The sequence below is a fragment of the Ceratotherium simum genome, chromosome 29, assembly GCF_057802395.1.
Source record: "Ceratotherium simum simum isolate JZ-2026a chromosome 29, ASM5780239v1, whole genome shotgun sequence".
Classification (NCBI taxonomy): domain Eukaryota; kingdom Metazoa; phylum Chordata; class Mammalia; order Perissodactyla; family Rhinocerotidae; genus Ceratotherium; species Ceratotherium simum.
The window spans coordinates 13,636,688-13,653,959 of record NC_141928.1 but is presented as its reverse complement, the minus strand read 5'-3'; the positions used below and the strand labels follow the sequence as shown (position 1 = coordinate 13,653,959).

Sequence of the window (17,272 nt, the reverse complement as noted above, 5' to 3'; positions counted from 1 at the left end):
CCTACAGGAGCCTCTCCAGGTGGTGGGGAGACCTGTGAGCTTTAGAGGAGGCTTGTGTAGGAGGTACAAGAGCCTTGCTCTGTGATACAGGGACAGGTTTACTATATCATTGTGGATACTTAAGAGGCCTGGACTGACTTTGTCCTCTCCTGCCACCCACCTGGAACCACGAGATCAGACAGAAAGGAGCCCATAGTGTTACCAACATCAGACACATTGTCTCCAAGGATTCCAGTGGCTCAGCCCCTCTGGTCCCTGCATAGGCTCCTCTCCAAGAGGCCAGCGGGAATTTGTTCAATTAGCCCATGATGATTGTCACTTTATTGAGGATCCTAGGTATCTTTCCCCCTGTGTCTTCTTTCTGCAGTAAAATAAATCCCTCCTGCCCATTGTTATGTTCCTGGTAAACAGACACGCAAGTCTGCGAAGGTCCTCATCTCAGAAAGGCTTGTCATCTGGCTCCTAGGTCTCTTGGACAGAAAGCGAGGATAAAGGTAACAGCCTAGAGCATAAAGTATTTGAGCTTATTAAGGACTAGCATATGTCAGAAGGGGCCCGGATTCTGCTCCTGTAAACATGTGGATGTGTGAATATGAGACAGTTGTGTATGTTCTGTATATTTCTACCCATGGTTGTCACTGACACACACAGGGAAAATTGCCACATGCGATGTGCATTGATCAGCCAAGGCTAGAAATCTCCTTTGAGCAATGCCTGTGCTTTAGTGGTTATGTCTATGATGTCTGTGTAATGTGGTGATTTTAATATCTGTGACTTTCTGGGAGTGCCTGTATGTGTGCATTTCTATTACGTGCTGTTTGCTAGTTCTTCGTATTACTCTTTGTGCATTGTGAGTGTTTTGCATACAAGACAGTATATTTATTTATGAACGTCGTGTGAAATAGCTTTGTACCCTGACCATCTTCATCTAGGGCATGCATATGTCAGCAAGAATAGGAAATCACTCTTCAACAATATTTTTGTTGGGTTGTGTATGTGTGTGAAAGAAAGAGAGAGCAAGAGAGAGAGAGAGAGATTGACTACAAATGTAGAGGTGTCTGTATTGGTGTAACAACCTCACACCTCTACTAAATTTACCTAGAAGGGATAGGGAAAAAGTGAGAGATTAAACCTCAAATAAAGCAATGTGTGCATGCGTGCACACGTGTGTGTGTCTGTGTATGTGTATAGAATAGTTTCACTTTCTGATGTTCCTCTTGACTCAGACCAGAATCCTGTGAGGCGCTTTCAAACTGGATCCTCCTTAAGCCCTATTGGGGCCATTGGACTATGTGAATTGAGTGTTCCAATAATTCACCCAGAGCTCTAAATGTTTCTCACTCTGGCCTTTAGCACTGTCCATATTTTCACTTTTGGAGCATAGTAGCCTGGTTAAGCGTCCAGGTTCTGGTGTCCTCAGAATCTTGTGGTTGCCATGCAATAGTTTTGTAGCCTTACATTTGATCTCTCTGAGGCCAGCAGCCTTAAATGTAAAAGAGGATAATAATATTGTCACAAAATCCAGCCATTTGTGACAACATGGATGGACATTGAGGGTATAATGCAAAGTGAAATAAGTCAGAGGGAGAAGGCCAAATACCGTATGATTTCCTTCATTAAGTAGTAGATAATAACAACAATAAACAAACACATAGGGACAGAGATTGGATTGGTGGTTACCAGAGGGGAAGGGGGGAGGGTGGAGGGTGAAAGGGATAATTCGGTACATGTGTGTGGTGATGGGTTGTAATTAGTATTTTGGTGGTGCACATGATGTAGTCCATGCAGAAATAGAAGTACAATGATGTACACCTGAAATTTTTGCAATGTTATAAACCAATGTTACTGCAATAAAAAAAAAAAAAAAAAAGATCTAAAAAAAAAAAAGATCTAAAAAAAAAAAAAAAAATAAAATGTGAAAGAGAATAAAAAAAAAAAAAAAGAGGATAATAATAGCTGCTGTAGGATATTGTTTGCAATAGTTTAATCCATTTAAAGCAGATAGTAAGCACCAAGTTCATGGTAGCCAGCTGTGTAATTGTTCCCCAAATGGAGGCTGACTTACCAGACTCTCCATTCAGGTAACTCTAACATGGAAGAATACGTTGTATCAGTTAGAACTGCAAGTCCACGCAAAGATTCTCTCCCAAAACTTGAGAGAGAAATGAAACAGCTTCATTGCTGAGTATAGGTCACACTGCCCTGTATAAACAAGGTGAATGTTCCCTTCCCGCTGGTTCACCTCTTGACACCACAGCACCAGTGCCTGTACCAGATTTTCTGCTTCCCCCTGCATTTGACCCCCAGAGAAGCTCTTGGCTTAAGTATCCCTCAGAAATTGTCAATAGGCAGCCAAGCCTCAGCAGGGGAGTGAGGTCATCTCTTTTCTCCTAGTGTCCCTGAGAATCACTCTGGTCTGGAACAAGAATCTACTATCAGATGTGGATCCTGTGTGTTAATGTCAGTTTTCTCTTCCAGGCATATGGGTATTTTAAGTCTATTAACCATTCTCCCCCAAAGAAATTGGAAGTGTCTCTAGTGAAAAGAGTATCAGAAGGCTTGCCTTTGAGATCAGTTTCCACCACCAAACACACTGTGTAAGTGACTGCATTTCTCAAATTAGTAGAATGAAAGAAAAAAGTCATTATTTCTCTCCTTCTCAGGCAAAAATATATACTGATTGCACATAATTGAAAGCATATAGAAGCCATTTTCAAACTGTAGGCTGTAGGAATATCAATGACTGTAAGAATGAGTGATGGCAGACATCTGAGCTGGTGATTGAGGTGGTATTGGGCACAGAAATCCTCTTTCAAGCAATGAAACGTCTCAAAGCCTTGGCTCTTCTGCTCTATTAAATAAGAGAGGAAGAATATGTTTAATAGGAGCAGAGACTTAATAAAGACATGAGTAAAGAATGGTGACTCTAGCAGTTACTGGCTGTGTGACCATGGGCTGGTTTCTTAACATCTCTTGGCTTCAGCACACATGCTTGCACACACACACACTCTCTTTATGTACACAAAAATCCCTTCATTTTACCTGGTGCATAGAAGGGTACATGTTTAATAAATGTCAATCATATTAAGATTGTTATTGAGAAATAGTCATGATAATCAGATAAATATTAATTTTAACAGGCATCACCAATCTCACAGCATCTACCAGTTCTCAGGTTCTAGGGAAAATATTCAGGTGTCTCACAGCATACCAATGCTTAGATCCGAGCCAATTTGATTAACTGAAGATAGATGCAGAGAAATGGACAACAATGGAGATGGGTGAAGCATAATTGATTTTTGTCCTGAATAAAAAAAAAAATGCATTGAGCTAAGTTCCATCAGGAAATTAACCACAGGGTCTAGGCTATGTATCTCTGCACCTTCCTTAAGACATTGAGAGCCCACATAGGTTAAGACAACTTTCAGATGAGCTACCTGCTTCTTTCTAATTCAATTCACGTTTCTGGTGTATTGGGTTCCTAAAGATCAACCCAGAATTTATCTTGACACTCACCCTGGCAGGAAGATATTAGATGACATATCTGTGCCCTTACTGTATGAAGAACTTTGTTCTAATATCATAACTCACGTTGAATCATTTAATTATTTCGCAAACCTTATGACTAGGTATTATTGTGTTTATGTTCTAGAGGTTCAAAACGAGGCGAGAAGAGAGTAAGTTGTTGAGACTAGTTACGAAGTGTTGAAGTCAGAACCCACTGGAAGTTGTGTTGCAGATACACTGATCTGAACCAGTTCTGGAAAACTTTACTTCTTAGAATGTGATCTCCTTGAAGGAAAGGCCTTTCTCTGTTTTGTTTTCTCCAGGAAAGAGTATGGTGTCTAACACATTGTTAAATTAATAAATAAATTTCTCTTGGTTTACACTGAATGAATTTTCTTGGCCATTGGAGCTCTGATGGTTCCCTCCTGCTCCACTAGCGGAAGGTGGGGATTCAGGCAACAGCATGTGGGAAATACCCTGAGGAATTCCTCAGTAGAAAGTAGATACCCTATGTGATTGCCATCATAACTATTCATCATCTGGGACATTCCCAATATTCCTTCAACCTAAGCAGAGAGAAGAGCAGCATGAGGAGGGAGAACCAGAGCAGCGTGTCCGAGTTCCTCCTCCTGGGGCTCCCCATCCAGCCAGAGCAGCAGGGCATGTTCTTTGCCCTGTTCCTAGGCATGTACCTGACCACAGTGCTGGGGAACCTGCTCATCATCCTGCTCATCAGGCTGGACTCTCGCCTCCACACCCCCATGTACTTCTTCCTCAGCCACTTGGCCCTCACTGACATCTCTTTTTCATCTGTCACTGTGCCTAAGATGTTGATAAATATGCATACTCAGGATCAATCTATCCTCTATGTAGGGTGTGTAACACAAATGTATTTTTTCATATTTTTTGGCTGTATTGATAACCTTCTTCTTGGAGTGATGGCATATGACAGGTATGTGGCCATTTGTCACCCTCTGCACTACACCACCATCATGAAGGAAGAGCTGCGTATACTTCTGTTGGCTGGATCCTGGCTCCTCTCTTGTGCCAGTGCCCTGTCCCACACCCTCCTCCTGGCTCAACTGTCCTTCTGTGCTGAAAACACCATCCCCCACTTCTTCTGTGACCTCGCTGCACTGCTTAAGCTCTCCTGCTCAGACACCTCCCTCAATGAGATTTTTATCTTCACTGTTGGGGAATTGGTCATTATCTCATCATTTATTGGCATCCTGGTCTCTTATGCCCACATTGGGGCCACCATCCTGAGGTTTCCCTCAATCAAAGGGATCTGCAAAGCCTTGTCCACCTGTGGCTCTCACCTCTCTGTGGTTTTTCTATTCTATGGGACAATTGTGGCATTGTACTTTTTCCCATCATCAAGCAACTCCAATGATAAAGACATAATTGCTTCAGTGATGTACACAGTGGTCACCCCCATGCTGAACCCTTTCATCTATAGTCTGAGGAACAGAGACATGAAAGGGGCCCTGGGGAAACTTCTCAGAAGGGAGATCTTTTTCTCTAAGTGACAGCACCCTATTCTTATTCTTATCTTATCAACTGACCCTGTCAGAGAGATCTCCTCGTTCCTTGCCCCTTACACACTCTTCTTTTAATAGTCTCTCCTATTTTAGGTCCTCTACTGTCCCTGGGAATGGAAGTGTAAAATATAATTGCAGAAACTACCTTCTCACTCTTTAAATTCTTGACTCCCAAGTTGAAGAGGATTGGAACTGTCAAGTGTGGTTGAGATGATACTTTTTAAATGCAGAGTGAAATGTACATTTGAGCACTTATTTGAGTTAGTTTTAATGTTTACAAAATTGAATTGCTTTAGAAATTAAGGTATCATAAAATAGTTGCACGATAATCTATAATTCAGTTTCTCTATTTGTTTCCAGAGCTATAAAAACATAGTGTAGTTCTCAGTTTTCAAAATAAGAAAGTTCAAAATGCTTGTCTTCCTACCGAGGTAGCTGATTAATAAAGTGTTTCCTTACAGCTTCCTAAAACCTAAAAAACATTCAAATCTTCTGCCCTTGCTAGTTAATTTTGTTGTGTACACAGTGGAAAGAATCTAACAGAGATGCACAGGACAATCACTGTATTAACCAATTTCCTGATTCTAAATCCTTTTTCCTCTACAGGGTTTTCCTTGGTGAGATGGTCTATATTTTTCTTCCTTCTAGTTTGGAAAAACAAGGATTGTTTCTTTCTGCCCAAGCTAAGACAACCCATTTCTAGTTGAGGCAAAGATAAACGTATACATGGGATATGACTCATTAAATACATTTATATTCTATAACTACTGTGTGAGGGACTCTTCTATGCAAATGAGTCAGGATTTCTCCCTTTGAGGATTTTACATTATAGAGGGGAGACAGTGTCATTAAAAATATAAATATGTAAAGCATATGCTATGATATAAGATAATGAGTGTTTTATTATTGACAGCAACACAAGCAGGGTGAAGGGGGTAAAGGAATGTTGTGGGTGGCACTGAAATTTTAAGTAGTCTAGTGGTCAGGGTAGACTTCCACAAGAAGGAGAGATTTAAGCAAAAAGCTAAAGAGGATCCGGGAAATAAGTTACTGTTTTTATCTGAGGGGAAGATCATTCCAGACAGGGAGAGTAGAAACTGCAAAGTGTCTAGATGAGAGAGTCCTTGGTATGTTAAAGAAACAGAAAGGAGGCTAGATTGACTATCAGAGAGTGAGCAGTATATTGGGGGATTGGTAGGATATAAAGGTCAGAGGTAACAAGGGATCTGTTTTTGTAAGACTTTGTAGGCAAACAGAAAGTCTTTGGTTTATGAGTGATTTGGGAAACCAATAGAAAGTCATCAGCAGAGGAGTGACATGATCTGTCTTAAGTTTACACAGGATACACAAGGATACACAAGTATCCCTGTGGCTCTTTTGTTGAGAATAGACTGGAAAGAAGGCAAGTATGCAAGTAGGGAGATTATGAGGCTGTTGGACAAGATAACATAGATGAGAAATTTAGGTATCTCATGTTAGCATGGTAGCATTAGAAGCTTGAGGTGGAAATCTGAGCAACCTAACAAGCCTCAATGAATTCAAAAGGATTTAAATCATACCAAGAGTTTTCTCTGATCACAACATAATTAAATTAGAAAACAATAACAAAAAGATATCTGAAAATCCTCCAAATATTTGGAAACTCAGTAACACATTTCAAAATAACCCATGGATTCAAGAAGAAATAAAAAGTGAAACTATAAAGCATTTAGATGGAATTAAAATAAAAGCAAAACACATCAGGGGCCGGCCCAGTGGCATAGTGGTTAAGATCGCGTGCTCCACTTCAGTGGCTCATGGTTCGCCGGTTTGGATCCTGGGTGCAGACCTGCACACCGCTCACCAAGCCATGCTGGGCGGCATCCCACATACAAAAAAGAGGAAGATTGGCAACAGATGTTAGCACAGGGCCAGTCTTCCTCAACAAGAAAACCCCAAAAAACAAAAAACAAAACATATCAAACATGTGAGATATAGCTAAACTAGTGGAAAGGGAAAAATTTATAGGAATAACCAGTTATGTTAGAGAAAAAGAATGACCTTGGTATCCACCTTGGAAAAAAAGACCAAATGAAACACAAAGTAAGCAGAAGAAACAATAAAGATAATGACAAAATTAATAAAATAGAAAACAGAAAAACAACAGAAAGAGATTTTTGCTCAGATTTATACCTCAATAAATGAAAAATTGCTTCTTTCAGAAGAACAATAAAATCAATAAGCCTTTAGCCAGACTAATTGTGAAAGATAAGAGAGAAGATATAAATTACTAATATTAAGAATGACAGATGACATCACTACAGGTTCTACAGATATTAAAAGGAAAATAAGAGAATGTTGTGAACAACTTTGCCAATAAATTTGACAATTTTGATGAAAAAAATTTTTAAATAACAAAAGATCCCAAAGTTCATGCAGGAAGAAATATATAAGAAGTTATGTATTAAGGAAAGTGAATTTCTAGTTAAAAGCATCCCATAAAGAAAACTACAACTACAGATGGCCTCATGCGTGAATTGTACCAAGCATTTAAGGAAGAAATAATGTCAATTCTACACAAGCTCTTCTAGAATATTGAAGAGGAAGGAATTTCGCAACCCATTCTCTGAGACCACCATTACTCTGCTACCAAAACCGTAAAAATATAATACAAGAAAAGAAAACCACAGATATCAATATCTCCCATAAACATGGGTACAAAAATCACTACCAAAATTTTATCAAATCAAATCCAAAAATATATAAAAAGGCTAAAACACCAGAACCAACTAGATTCATTGCAATAATGCATTTGGTTTAGTATTCAAAAAACAATTATTATAATTCACCATTTTAATATACTACTAAAGAAAATCCAATTATCATCTCAATATATGAAGAAAAAGTATTTGATAAAATTCAATATCCTTTCTCAATAAAAAAAAAGATCTCGGAAACCTAGGAATAGAGAAAACTTCCTTAAACTAGTAGCGTATCTATGAAAAGCCTAAAGGTAACATTATACTTAACAGTGGGAAACTGAATGCTTTCGTCCTAAGATCAGGAACAAGTGAAGGATATCAGTTGTACCAATTCAATTCAAAATTGTGCCAGGATCGTGCCAACAGTCGACAATACTGTATACTTAAAAATTTGCTAAGAAGGTAGATTGTATGTTAAGTTCTCTACTATAGACTGAATGTTTTTTTCCCCCAAAAATTCTTATATTGAAATCCTAACTCCCAATGTGATGGCAATAGGAGGTGGGGCCTTTGGAAGGTGATTAGGTCATGAAAGCAGAGCCCACGTGAATGGGGTTAGTACTCCTATAAAGGAGACCCCACAGACCTCCCTCATTCCTTCTGCCATGTAACGACACAATGAGAAGCAGGCAGTCTATGAACCAGTAAGTGGGTCCTCACCTGACACTGAAGCTGCTAGTGCCTTGATTGTTGACTTCCCCGCCTCCAGAACTGTGAGAAATAAATATTTGCTGTTAAAGCCACCCAGTCTATGGTATTCTGTTATAGTAGCCTAAACAGGCTAAGACATGCTCTTAGTCACAAAAAAAAAAAAAAAAAAGGTAGAAGTGGCAGGAAAAAGCTTTTGAAGATGATGCATATGTTTACAGCCTTGATTGTGGTGATTGTTTCATGGGTGAAAACTTACCTTCAAATTCATCAAATTTTATACATTAATCATATACACCCTTTTGTATGTCAATTGTACCTCAATAAAATGGTTTCAAAAAAACAAAATTTTCTGGAGATCCTAGTCCATGAAATAATCATTATATACAACTTTGTATATACCACTCAGAGGTATACGAGACAGGAATGCATAATATGTGCACCAAAAGATATAGTCAAGAATTTTCATAGCAATTCCCCACCCAGGCCCTGTCACCATCCTATCCTCTCTGGCTCCAAGAATTCAAAGTGATCAACCAGATTAATTTGCTTCAGTCAGCATGCAATAATTACAGCATCACACCAGAGGAGCACTTTGGGGCCTGGTTCCAGGCCACGGAGTTGCACAGCAAGATGGAGAAGGAAGCCAGGACAAGATTGATCATGGCAGTGGTGGACACTCCCTGGGGGCCAGCTCCAGAGATCTGTGTCTATGACCCCTTGGTCAGTGTCCAATCCTGTTGCCTGGTGACAGCTCAATGCCCGGAATCCAGCTTTGGGGTAGGCACTGGGAGAGAGGCTTGAGTGTGGCTCCTGGTAGCCTCATAGCTGACGCACTCTCCTGTAGCTACAACCTGTCATGTGAGCTGCAGCCCCTATCTGAGTCGGCCAGGAACACTTTCAAGGCCAAGAAAAACAAGCCATCCTGAATCACTGGACTAAGTGGGAGCCCAGACCAGGGCTGGCAGGGGTGGGCTCCTTGGTACTCAGGGAAGCTTTGCATCTAAGTGCAGGTGTGGGGAGTCAGACAGCCTGGAGTAGGGATCTCAGCTCCACTGCTGGCCATCCCTGTAATGGGGCAAGTCACCTCATCTCTCTGGACCTCAGTTTCTTCCTCTATGAGATGGAGTGCTGCTAAATGATCTATCAGAAGGCTGGAGCCAACAAGGTGCTGGTGACCAAGTACTTAGCACAGCGCCTGGAGCAGAGTATAGAGAGGGGCAGGGGCAGGGGTAGACTGTGTCTTTCGGAGAGACCCCCCAAGTTAAGCTGTCCCTTTCATCCAGCATCCAGGCCCCCAACATAGAGCCCAGAACCAGCAGCAGCTCCCATTCCAAGTCCTGTGACCAGCTCATATGAGGCCCCTGCTCAGCAGCAGGGACTTTGCAAACACGCCCAGTGCACACATGGCCTGTCCTCCAGCTCCAAGTGGAGGAGGGATCCAGTTGAGAACCATTAATGTCAAATCTCATTCAGCTGCAAGTGCCATTTGCCAACGCATCCTGAACTTTATGAGACCACATGAGACAGTGAGGATAGTTAGGAAGAGGGAGGATTTAGGGGAGGTCATTTAATATTTGTATAGAAGGTAAAAAAAAAAAATGTTTACTATTTGGGGAGGGCCAATATGTATCTGTTGTAAATAGCAAATCCTACACTTACATATTATATTAACACCCTGTTTCTTGATAGCCTGGGAATTGAAATTTTGTTCTTTTATTTCAATGTTAATTTAAATGAGGTACAGATGCTCTCATTCCTCATTCAAATAAGAAAGCTTGCAGAGATGTCAGGTTATTTAATCTGTAGAAGTGTTTCAGTATCATTAACCTGGGCAAGTTGCTGAGACTATCCCTCAGAACACCTGAGATTGACAGGTGGAAAGTACCTTCACAGGGCATAGGAACAACCTCTGAAAGTTGGATGTTTATTTAAATAATACATTTGAAAGGACCGTTTCCTGACCCAGGATGGTGGCTACGTTTCTACAGTTTTGGAGGAAGGGGAACATTTTCTACTTGTCTTGCTGAGGTTTCTTTTGACCACCAACTAGGAACCTATGGACTCAAAGTCAAACCCTGGAATTCCATCAGCACTAAGTGGGTAAAAATTGTAAAAACATGGAAATGTACAATATGAAAAGGAAAAGGCCAGGAGAAGGTTACTAGCCAGTGGAGTAAGGGCAGACAGGGCTTTGCTTCACCAGTCCTTCCCTATGGGGGCCCTGGTTGACCCTTTACCTTTGATTTGAAGATTTGAATCCTCCGAGGATCCTTCCCTCTGGTCCTAGGATTCCTTTTCCTGCTGGTTTCATATCCAGGGGAAATTTGTGATGCATACTTTAAGGCTACAACTAGACCTCCTTCCATAAGCCTTCCTGCTACCTATGGACTAGGATTTCCAGCATCCCTGGAATAATTGATTTAAGCCATAAATGCCCTAGAAGGCCCCGGCCCCTCTTCTAGGCACCTTATGGCCTCTTCTCCCTGGGTGGGGCCTCAAGAATCCCAGGTGAACTCGAGTTTGCCAGGATAAGGGTATTTATACCTGCCAGTGAAAGACCCCTCACACTCTCCTTTGCTGGTCAAGGTGAAGTCCATGGCCATGTGGTTCTGAGGTCCACCATCTTGGGCAATCCAGTTCAGAGAATCAGTTGTGTTGGACTGACTTGTCCCAAAGAGGTAGCTGGACCGGAGCGCTGGGAGCTTACAGCCACCTCAGATTATTTTCTTTGTCCAAGTCTACACACTGATTTTATCATTGATGCATGAGCCTTTCCCATGGGGAGGATTGAAGGATAAGGGATGTCGGGGAGGAGGGATGCCAACAAAACTGATAATCCATGAACATACACAGACACAACCTTATCAATTACATACTGAGGCACATCCAATCCAGGTGGTAAACAGGCACTGAATTCACCGGAGTGCCCTCCATGGGCTTCCCCATGATTGAGAGCTAAAGAGTGGTTACCTTGCCCAGGATTGAGCCACTAGGACCCTGCATGGCTTCTAGCCTGCACCTTGTTAAGTTATTTCAACAGCATCTGCTGGATACAACTCATAAAGGCAAGAGACAGATAAACTGCTGATTATATTGAGTTATCCTGCCTCCTTCCCAATGGCTGCAGGTGTCACTCAGACACCCAGCATGGCTCACCTCTGCCAGAAGGCCTCTTCAGTGCAGGCCAAGGGCTGAGCACACACCTAGAACCCAAGAGCGCTGGCCCTTGCTGACTTGGCACAGTTGTCCAGGGAAACGATTTCTTGAATGACAGGCAGGCACAGCATACCAATATGGCAGAGGAAGACGTTTCATTGTTTCATCCTTAGGCTTCCATTGGCCAAGAGAGCAAGGCCAGGCACCCATAAGAGGCCCACATTGCAGTGAGGGCCCATCTCATTCAGTTTTTGACAGGGAATCTTCTCTTTACATCCTAGACTCCTTGACCCAACTAGAGGCCCAGGGCAGCCAAGGTAGTCACAGGCCAGCCCAGGGTGTCCCCTGTTCCTGGGGGGAGAGGGTTTCCCCTGCTCAGCTCTGTCCTGTGGGGCAACAGGATTCCTGCTGTCCTTGAATCCAATGGGAAAGTGTTCCATCAGGCATGGTAAGAATGTAGGTGTCCACACAATGACTATTGGGCTGGAGGGAAAAAGGAGGATGGTGGCCTGATGTCTCTGAGGGCTGCCTTTTATCAGGAAGAGCCAGCCCTCCGTTTGTGGTGGGTTTTAAGTCTCTAGCTGTAGGCAGTGTGGACACTTCAGTCTGATTCCTGCACAAAAGTTGTCTGTTTGATTTTGATATTTTTAGAATTCTATTCTGGGTGCCCACTCTCCAAATGGTTCTGTATGAAGTGGGATATGAAGACAAGGGTGAATCCGAAAGACTTTACAAACATCCATCCTCTCCCATTTGCTTATAAATTGCACCTGCAGATGTGTTAGCAGAGCTGGGTATTGGAGGCCCTCCTGCCTTGGCTGCCTTTGGCTGATGGCCCTGGGTCATCCTGTTGCATAGGCTTGCTCCACTGCATCCTGAATAGTCTTCTGACCAACATTTGCATAAAATCAACCTGAATATTGACAGATAACCCTCAAGGGAGGAGCTCCAAGTCAGTGTTTTCCTCCTAAGACTATGACCAATGGGCAGTTCATACAGAAACTTGAGTAACTCTGGATGTGGAGCAGAATAATCATGCCTAGTGACTCTCAGAATCCCTTCTTTATCCCCTTGTTCCTTTCCATAGGTGAGACAAGCACAGGAGAAAGCAAAGCTCTATTGCTACCCAATTGGACATGATATCACATCTACAATTAAATGAGGCAGATCTTCAAACTCCATTTAAATAAAACAATCCAGGAGATCCTTGGTTTTGTTTCACCTCTGTGCATGTGGAAGACAAGGGAAGCATTTATATCTCCAAAGCCAAGATGTTAATTTAAATATCATTACTTGGACTCCACTTAACAAGTAAGAATTCTAGACTTCTGTATTCAGCAAAATTATCCTTCAAAAATTAAAGATAAATAGAACTCTCTCAAACAAACAAACATAGAGAGTTTGTCACCAGTAGACCTGCCTTGCAACAAATATTAAAAGTTCTTCAGAGAGAATGACATAGGTCAGAAACTCAGATCGACATAAAGAAAGGAATCATGTTAGAGAAGGAATAAATGATAGAAAATAAAATATTTTATTTGTTCTTAACTTATCTAATAAATAACTGTTCAAAGTAATAATGGCAACAATGTAAAGGGAGATAATAGCTTATGGGTAAGTGATATGAATGACAGCAATATTCTAAGCGATGGGAGGGAGAAATTGGGAATACTCTGTTACGAAGTGCCTTTGGTTTGTATAGTGTTATTTGAAAGTAGACTTAGATTAGTTTTACATATATATTGCAAATGCTAGGGTAATAATTTTTCTAAAAATTAAGAAGTATAATAGATACACTAAGAAAAGAAAGGATGTAGAATGATATAAAATACTCATTTAAAAACAGAGAAGGCAGAAAAATAGGGGTAGATAGAAACAAAAAAACAGTGCAACAAATAGAAAACAGATAGAATATGGTAGATAGTAATTTAACTACATAAACAATCACTTTAAATGTGAATGGAATAAATACACCAATTAAAATATAGAGACCATCAGAGTAGATAAAAAGACAAGACCTAACCATATGTGCTTATAAGAAACCCACTTTAAATATAAGGACACTGATAGATTAAAAATATAGGAGTGAACACAGAGAATTTGAGAAAATATTTACAAATCACATATGTGACATCTGGAATATAAAAAGAACTCTTAAAACTCAACAGCATCAGCAAAAACAACCACCCAATTAAAAATGGGCAAAGGACGTGAATAACATTTCTCCAAAAAAGATATACAAATGGCCAATAGGCACATAAGAAGATGCTCAACATCACTAATCATTAGGGAAATGCAAATGAAAACCACAATGAGATACTACTTAAAATACATTAGGATGATTATTATTTTTAAAAACCCAGGAAACAACCTATAGCAAGTACATGGTGTATTTGGAACCCTTGTGCACTGCTGGTTGGAATGTAAAATGGTGCAGCCACTATGGAAAATATTATTGCTGTGCCCTCAAAATATTAAAAATAGAATTACCATATTATCTAGAAGTTCCAGTTCTGGGTATATATTCAAAATAATTGAAAGCAAGGACTCAAACAGATGTCATTACACTCATGATTATGGCAGCATTATCCACAGTAGCCAAAAGGTGGAAGGAACCTAAGTGTCCAATGACAGATAACTGGGTGGTATATGTGTAAAATGGAATATTATTCAGCCTTAAAAAGGAACAAAATTCTGATACATGCTAAAATATGGATGAACCCAAAGCTAATATGCTAAATTAAATAAGCCAGACACAAAAGGACAAATGCTGTATGATGCCACTTACACGAGGTACATAGAATAGTCAAGTGTATATAGACAGAAAGGAGAATGACAGTTGCCAGGAGCTGGGGGAGTGAGGAATTGGTAGTTATTGTTTAATGGATACAAACTTTCAGTATGGAATAATGAAAAAGCTCTGGAGATATACAGTGGTGATGGTTGCACAATAATATGAGTACTTAAAACCATTGAACTGTACACTTAAACATGGTTCAAATGGTAAGACATAACAATCATTAATATTAGGCACCTAACAACAGAGTGTTAAAAACTGATAGAATGGCAAGGAAAAATAAACAAACCCACTATTATAGTTGGAGATTTCAACACCCCTCCATCAGTAAGCAATAGATCCAGCAGGCAGAAAATCAGTAAGGGTGTTGTTGAACTGAACAGCACCATCAATTAAGTGGACCTAATTGACATTTCTATTACACTTCACTCGACAAAAGAAGATTACACATTTTTCTCAAGCTCACGTGGAATTTTCACCAAGATAGCTCACATTCTAGGTTATAAAACACACCTTAATAAATTGAAAAGAATAGAAATCATATAAATTATGCTCTCAGACGACAATGGAATTAAAGTAGATATCAATAGCAGACACATAGATGGACAATCTCAAAATATTTTGAGATTAAACAACACAAATCTAAATACCACATGGGTCAAACAAGAAGTCTCAAGACAAATTTTTGAATATTTTAAACTAAATGAAACTGAAAATACAACTTATGAAAAGTTGTGGGATGCCGCAAAAGCAGGACTTAGAGGGAAATTTACAGCATTGAATGCATATATTAGAAAATAGGAAAAATCTAAAACTAATCATCCACCTGAGGCAACTATAGAAAGAAGATAACATAAACTTAAAGCAACAGAAGAAAATAAATTTGGAGCAGACATCAGTGAAATTGAAAATAGAAAATCAATAGAGAAAATCAGTGAAATCAAAATTTGGTTCTTTGACAAGATCAATACAATTGATAAACCTCTAGCCAGGCAAATTACGAAAAAAGTGGCCCTTACAGAGCACAGTGGGTGGCTCAAGGAAGCTGCAGGAAGGTCAGAGCGTATGGCTGGGGGACTTGGAACTGGCAACAGACCCATAACACACCAGTCCCATAAGCTACAGGTTGAGGTGCCATGAAGGCATTGTGAAGCCTTTATCTTCCTGCACCTGGGCGGGAAGATAAACTCTGTTCCCTCATCTGTCAGGTATTAATGGAGCACCTACTGTTTGCCAGTGCAGTGCCGTGAACAGAGCAGACACTAGCCTCCCTATTCTCATGGAATGTGTGTTCCAGTGAGGGGGGCAGGGTTGGTGCATGGGAGACCCACAGAGAAGTATGTCAGCCTTAACAAAGAAGGGGAGCAGTGATCAGACCGTTTACCTAGGGCTCTCTGATGGAGGCTCTTTCTCAGCCTCTGCCCAATGACCAGGTCTGCCACTGCCAGGATAGCCAGAGTCAGGGTGAGGGTGTGGGCTGACCTCTAGACAGGCAGGGGACAGCACAGGAGCCCAGCCTCCCACAGGGGTGCAGTGGAAGAACAATGTGGAAGGAAAAGCCAGGTCTTTGACTCTGTTGCACATCCACCTACCCCCAACACCGTCTCCTCCATCCTTGGCACCTGGCTAGACTAGTACTAGGAACATTTCTGTCAGTCTCTGCACTTTATAGGCCTAAAGAAGTTGGTGGCCTATGTGCAGCTCAACTTGCCTGGATTGAACCTGTAGCACCACGCCCACCTTCTCCCAGCCCAGATGCGGCATCCAGAGCCTACTGGAGCAGAGCCTGAGGGAGAAGAGGATTGGGGTACACGTGCACATTCAAGGAGGGGGATGGAGTTGGGACACACAAGGAGAAGCCTCCAGAGGTTTGTTTTGGGCCAGGACCACTCATCTGGTAGACTGCAGTCTGAGAAGACTTTCTGGGGTGGAGACTGGGCTGAAAATGATCTTAAAGGTAGTGTGATGTTTTCTGTCCTTGGAAAGGCAAATGGAAAGCTATTCATGTTGGTGAACACTTCTCCTCTTTCACTTCTAGTGTCAGCTCCAGGGCTTGGTCTATCACCAGCTCCAGAGTTAGAGCCAGGCACTGCGCCACTTCCAGAATCAGCACCAGAACTAGAATCAGTCAAGAGCTAGAGCCAGTTCCAGACCTAGAGTCAGATCCAGTACCACCAGCTCTGCTGCCAGCTCGAGTTGATGCTAGTGCTCGTTTCAAGCTAGAGCCAGCCTCAGAGCTAGAGCTAGCTCCAGAACTGTCTCTAGAGCTAAAGACAGCTCCAGTGCCAGAGCTGGAGCCAACTCCAGAACAGTTTTAACCTATCTTTAAAGCAAAGAGATTAGTGGTTGCTTCTGGAGGATATCAACTGGGAAGGGACTCGAAGGAACTCCCGGAGTCAACGCTTTGTGTGTTGATATGTATTTGTCAAAATGGATTAACTAGCTCAGTAATATCTGAGCATATCATTGCTTACAAATTATATATTATAATAAAAATATAAAAATAATACAGACTGTTTAATTTACTTTCACCTTTATGAAGTGAAAAACAGCCAACAGTAATATATGGTGATAAAAATAAGATTTACCTTTGGAGGAAATGACTGGGACAGCCACGATGGAGGATTATTTGTTTATTTGGCTGATAATTACATGAGTGTGTTTCTTTTGTGATAATTCATCAAACTGTGCACTTATTGAAAGCTAATTTTTCCCTATGTATGTTATACTTCCATTAACAAATATTTATTTTTTAAAAAGCATCATTCAAATCTATACATGGGCTCCTCCAAATCCTACCTCCCTGTCTCCTCTCAAGAAGAAATGAATAGGCTGAATTTTACGTTTATGATTCCATTAAATTTCTATAGTTTTATTTC

At 41.0% G+C, this 17,272-nt stretch overlaps 1 protein-coding gene across 1 annotated transcript; it reads left to right on the top strand.

Annotated features, from left to right (window-relative positions):
* Nucleotides 1–4,085: 4,085 nt before the first annotated feature.
* On the top strand, nucleotides 4,086–5,036 carry LOC106800014 (olfactory receptor 1J4-like). Its single transcript, XM_014782390.2, has one exon. The coding sequence runs from the start codon at nucleotides 4,095–4,097 to the stop codon at nucleotides 5,034–5,036; it is 942 nt and encodes a 313-aa protein (XP_014637876.2). The 5' UTR covers nucleotides 4,086–4,094.
* The last annotated feature ends 12,236 nt before the right edge of the window (nucleotides 5,037–17,272 follow it).